Genomic DNA, 6,000 nt, shown 5'->3' on the forward strand with positions numbered 1-6,000 from the left:
ACACTATGCTGGCTCCAGAAGGTCGACGGACTGAAACAATTTTTTTGAAGATATCTATAGAGAGCTGCTTCAAAAATTAAGTACATGTTATTATGATCACACCACTGTACTCCAGCTTGCACAACACAGAGACCCTATCTCTAAAACAAACAAAAACTAAGTACATGTAATTTTGGTGTGCTATGTATTTCCCAGGTTCTATTTCATACATCATGAAGCTACTTCCTTGATATAATTTAAAGACATGGTCTTTGAAACACAACCAACCAGAGTTCAAATACCAGCTCTGTCACTTGTTACTTAACCTCTCTAAAGGCTATTGTGAGGGTTAAAATGAGATCTTGTATGACAATCACCAGCTACATAGGAGTTGAGTAGTTGATATATATTATGAGGGAGAGGGGGAGGTCTAGTACTTCGGACAATCATGGTTTCTAAAAAGCATTTTGCATTCTCAAAAGGTTTAAAACAGTACTCCAGTTCTAATTAGAAAACACTATTCATCAAAAAAGAAAGAAAAGAAAAAGAAAACACTATTCATCATTTTTCAGGGCAATTCTCCCCAAAAAGTATTGTCTAAAACCTTTCACAAAATAAATAGTAAGAAAGATTCATCCTACTCCCACCATTTCTGAAACTATTTCACCTGAGTTATTTGGTTTGGAAGTACTGTACTAAGTTTCCTGGAATTTCCAACCATTCTGCCTGAGAGATTCTAACAGAAATCGCCAGACAGGGAAAGACAAAGGTATATGTTGGCAAAATTAATATACAACTAAAACTCACCCATTTATTTTTTACTAGATTCTGACGTGAAAGCATGATATTAAATAAATTTTATCCCTTTCCACCTCCCACAATTTGAATTTCTTTTAAGTTACTCTTTATGAACCAAACAGCTCCATTCATTTTCTTTTTCCAAAGAAAGCTCCCAGATAAACAGAAAAACAAAGAATTTTAGGTCCCTAAAACAATAACAAGATGGAGACAAACACTAGATTTTGCCTTTCTGCATTCAAAACACAAAATCAGTACAACAGAAATACACCCAGAGCCTCAAAGTCCATAAACCTTCCAAAGGAATCTTTTTTAACTTAATTCTCACTTCTTGCTACCCATTTACCAAGTCTGGGAAATAAAACGCACCCAGCCTCTCGTCTCTTCAGTGATCTAAATCTGTCATTGCTAATGCAGTCAGTCCCCCCAGATCTGAAACTGTTTTGTGGAACAGAAATACTTAGCAGCAGACATGTACTATCCTGACATTAACCACGTCCCTAAAACAAAGTGACAAACTACTCCTAGCCTCATCCTCAAAGAAGAGTAAGGTAAGCAGTCACCAACCGAAAGCCAGAACCCCAGGTTTGTAATTAACACCTATCAGCCCAAGCACAAGGTTAGCGGCTGCACCTCCACTGCCTGGGACCCGCGCGGGGCGGGCTGAGGGACCCAGGAGGCTAGCGGGGCGCGGAGTCCGGGGCGCGGGGCAGGCCCAGAAAGGCGGGGCCGCACTGCCCGGGTCCCCACCGCCCGGGTCCCGCCCCCGGCCCCAAGCGCTCCGCGGCGGCGCCGCAGTCCCCGCGTGGTAGCAGCGCGCGCCCGGCCCAGTCCCGCCGCCGCCCCCCCCTTTGCGACGCGACCCCCAGCACTTACCTGCTTTGCAAACCGGGGCGCTCGGGCTCCTCTTCTCCGGGGAGCTTCGGATCTGCTCCGGGGACCTCCTCCGATGCCGGACGCGGGCTGGGGGTGGGGCTGCGCTCACCTCACCGGTCCACAGGTGGGTGGGCGACGAGCTGGGCGACGACACGGTGCCCAGCAGCGGCGGCGGCGGCGGCGGCCGTGGGGGGCTCCCGCGAGCCCCGGGCGCGGCGCCGCGCGTGGGGCTGGTGCCTCGCGTGGACGTCGCGGACGCGCCCGTCTGCGTGGCCACTGTGGGGCTGGTGCGCGCCGCCGCGCTCCCGCCGCCGCGCGTGGGGCTCGTACTGCGCGAGGCAGTGCGCGGGCCGCCGCCGCCGCCTGAAGCGCTTCCACAGCAGGCACCGTTGTTGTTGCCGCCGCCGCCGCCGCTCCGCGTGGGGCTGCCATGTTGCTGCTGCTGCTTCAGCTGGAACGGAACCGTCGCCCTCATGGGCTGCAGGCGGCTCCCGGGTCCCCCGGCCGTGGCGACCGCACCACCCCCAAGGGAGCCGGCCGGCGTGGGGGACCCATTGCGCCTCACCCGCTGGGACATGGTCCCCCCCCTCCCCGGTGACTGGGCGAGACGGGGGGTTTGTTGTTGTTGGGTTGCAGGGGGACGATTCTTGGGGCCGGAGGGAAGGCCCCTGCGACAAGGTGACGAAGCCGGACTCCGGGGTGCGGGGGGCGATCGGGCCGCGGCCAGCAGCAACGAGGTGGTGCAGCCGCTACCGCCGCCGCTGCTCCTCATCAACAATAGTGTCTCCTCCGCTGCCCCCGCCCCCCGCGAGCGCCCATTGGTGGAGCGTCAGCCGCGCACGAGCCGCTCCACCGCGCCCATTGGCTGCGAGCAGCTCTGGTCCCGAGCCCCCGGAGCCTCGGAGAGCCTGGGTGTGCGCGGAGACCGTCTGCTCTTTAAAGAGAAAGAGACCCGCCCCCGTGGGGAGGAGGGGCGGAGGAAACGGGCCGTGTGTATGTGTAATGTGCGCGCGTGTGTGTGTACAAGTGAGTGCACGTGTACGCGCGCGCCAGGGCACGCGCGCTTTGCCTTCCCACTGGGGGGAGCCCTGGGGACTCAGGCTCTGGAATGTTGCCAGAGGGAATGTCCAGAACCAGAGCCGTCCCCAGGGGTAATCTGAAGCATTTTCTGCATAACTCATTTCCTTACCATAGTATTTAACTGTGTATTAACATGTACGCGCGTCTCTTTCTGTTCTTTTTTTTTTTTCTTAATTTTTTTGTTCTGTCCTAATTTCCTCTATCGGCAGGGCTCAAAAGAGAACAAATTGAATTAATCTTACTGGCATGTTACACCGCTCTCCTTTTCTTTCTTATTTTTAAAGCTCTCCAAAGAGACAAATCTCAGATTAAAATTGCTGGTTAGAATGCGATTTTTGATAGTATCTATACAGTTCAGTTACCAAATGTTATTGCTACTCTCCTGTATCTCAAGTAATCAATAATTTATTTTAATCAGATACTTCACTGTTCCCTGATACTTGGAAAGATGTCAGCTACCTTACCAGTTTGTAATGTGCTGTAGTTTACAGAGGGCCATATTTGATCCTCCCAATCATTATTTGAGACAGAACTGGGCCAGCCAGTCATATTTTTATCCAGTGGAGAAACAAGTCATAGTATGGGCAAGGACTCAGGAAGGCAGGTGCTAGTTCTAAAATGACCTAAGGGGCTCCTCATCAAGACACACACACACACACACACACACACACACACACACACACACGGTTGACCCACACCCTACACTCTCACCTCGCTGGCTATGAATTGCCTGTCCATGGCCTCTTTTCCCTTTCCTACTTATTAGATGTGCATCCTAGACAGATTTCATCTTGTAAAAATGTAGGAGTGGGAGGCACAGTATGATCCACTCTGGACCCGAAATCCTACTAGGTCCCTGTACACTGTGGTGGGAAAGCGTTTGAAGACCTAGAGAGGAAATTTAGATCCCAGATCCACTTACTGTGTGACCTTGGGTAGGTCACTAGTCAGTTTCCTTACCTGTCAAATGCAGTTAAACAAAACCATCTCCTTCATACAGTTGTTGTGATTATTAACCAGGGGTTAAATAAGAATGTGGTGTGTAGAAGGTGCTCAACACAGAGTCTCCATGTGATTCAGAGGCCCACATCCCTCCTTATTTATGCATTCTCCTTTCTCCTCCCCCACCACAGAAAGAGGCCCCAAGCTCTTAGCCCAGGAACCTGCCTTAAGTTGGCTGGTGCTTTGGATAGATTTGACATCACTAACTGTCCCCTACGACCTGGAGTGAGAACAAAAACAGCTTCTCACAAGATAGGAACATACAGGAAACTGCCAACAAGATCCATGAAGAGAGGATGTTTTAAGTCTGGTCTTAACGGATAAGAGGGAAGATATGCCTTTAAATAAGGATGTCATGGAAGCTATATGTGGCATTTTGTCTTGCACAAAGTAGGAGCTCAGTACATATTTACTGAATTATACCAAAGGGAGTCCAGCATCCCTACTGTCCTAGGTTCCCTGATCAATAGCTTTTGATATCACCAAACTAGAGACTTCTTTGTTGGCAAGAGGTTTTAGCTTTTCTGAGGTAAAGAACTGATTCCAGCAGATCTCATTAGATTTCATTAGATCAACTGATTTCCTCTAATCAAAAAGTTAAAAAATGTTCTTGGTTTAGTCATGAGGTCTGGTGGAGCCAGTTCACCTTTTGTTTCTAGTTACATTTTCCACAGAAATTCAAACCCTACAGCTCCAGAAAATTCTTCTTTTTCAATTTATTTGATCACCCACCTTATTCATCAGTTTAGGGCTTAACTTTAAACAAATGAGAGCACTTCAATTGAAGCAGGTATTAACCATTTCAGCCCCTATTGTACTAAAGGATATTTGCGAAGACTTGTAAATCTAAGCTTTGAAAGTATGAAATCATCAAAGAAGCTAACAAAAAAATACTTGCTTGGATACTTGGATACCTTAGAGCTCTTGAGTCTGTTTTTAAGATTTAATGGCAATGAATAAAAGCATCATTTACTCTTGCCCTTGACTCCATTATCTGTTATTGAAGATTCAAAGAAAACAATGTGCATCAAGGTGATGTATTGGTCTTTATTTTGCTAGTTTATCTATGAAGAGAGTCTTTGTATTTCAAGGATCAACAAAATAAACACGTCTCCCTCCAGTTTAACCCTGCTCTTCTTAGGATATTATTTCAAATTTTCCATTTTCACTCCAAGGTTGAAATGTGACTGTATAAAGTTGTAGACAAGAAGCAACATACTGGGATTGGTGTGTACTTATTTAAACTTCAGAACCAAAATTATTGATAGGAGCTCATTTGCTCTTGTGCTTGCTTAACTCTTTACGATGATCCTGCTATAGTAAAGGAAGATAGATTTTGAGAAAATGCTTATCTTCTTGCTTTTTCTTTTCTTCCTATAGCTTTCATAGAATAAGCCCTATCTTCTTACAGATTTCTAAAATGTCACTGAATGTAACATTATACAGCCACTAAAGTGATAATTATGAAATCACAAATTCCTTTTACTTTAAAATGGAAAACATCAAAATTATACGTCATTGTAATTATAACAATGCAAAAATATTTATGCATTATAAAATACTAGAGGGTGTGATATACTGACATGGAAATAGAATATTCATTTTTAAAGTGGGATTTTGGGAGGTGTTTTTTCCCCAAGAAATGTCGATACATGATTTTCTAATAAAAGGGGAGAATTATCAGAACTTAAATTGCTGAGTAATATTCTCTACTTAAAAACTGACAGCTGCTTCACTTAGACTTTCATCTTAGACCATTTCATTAAGGCCTTTCCTGGCCCTGCACATTCCTGGTGTTCTTCTCTTGGTCACTTTTGCTGGCTCCTTCTCAATCTGACCTTTAAAAAGTAAGAGCACCTCAGGACCCTATCCAAGCCTCTCACTTCATTCACTCCCTAGACTGATACTTTTGTATCAGTGCATTTGTGCTCAGAATTCCAGTGACCATCACACTGCCATCCATTCGACTGCCTGCTTGGCCTCGCCTCTTATAAATCTTATAAACCTCCTCCACAACTGAATTCAATATCCCCTCACCACTCACCCACCACCAGCAGCTGGCTCCTCTTGCAGTTTTTCCTTATCTCAGTAAATGGTCTGACCATTTACTAAATCAAAATCCTGGAAGTGATCTTGGCTGCCTCCTCCCTTCCAATAAGGCCAGTGAATCACTGTATCTTAAGTACTCTAGTTCATAAATTTCTCATGAATCTACCACTATTCCACTATTCTCTTCACCTACCATCCCCTCTAGCCAAGCCTCTA

The 6,000-nt window shown here is 46.4% G+C and overlaps 1 protein-coding gene across 1 annotated transcript in view; it reads right to left on the bottom strand.

Moving 5' to 3' along the window:
* Positions 1 to 2,434, bottom strand: part of FAM117B (family with sequence similarity 117 member B) — a 94,724-nt gene extending 92,290 nt beyond the window's left edge. Inside the window, exon 1 of the mRNA XM_045559704.1 lies at positions 1,654 to 2,434. Within this exon, the coding sequence (XP_045415660.1) occupies positions 1,654 to 2,425 (772 nt within the window). The 5' untranslated portion in view covers positions 2,426 to 2,434. The remainder of the gene's footprint in view (positions 1 to 1,653) is intronic.
* Positions 2,435 to 6,000: the final 3,566 nt, after the last annotated feature.

Source organism: Lemur catta, chromosome 8, assembly GCF_020740605.2.
Source record: "Lemur catta isolate mLemCat1 chromosome 8, mLemCat1.pri, whole genome shotgun sequence".
NCBI classification, from domain to species: Eukaryota; Metazoa; Chordata; class Mammalia; order Primates; family Lemuridae; genus Lemur; species Lemur catta.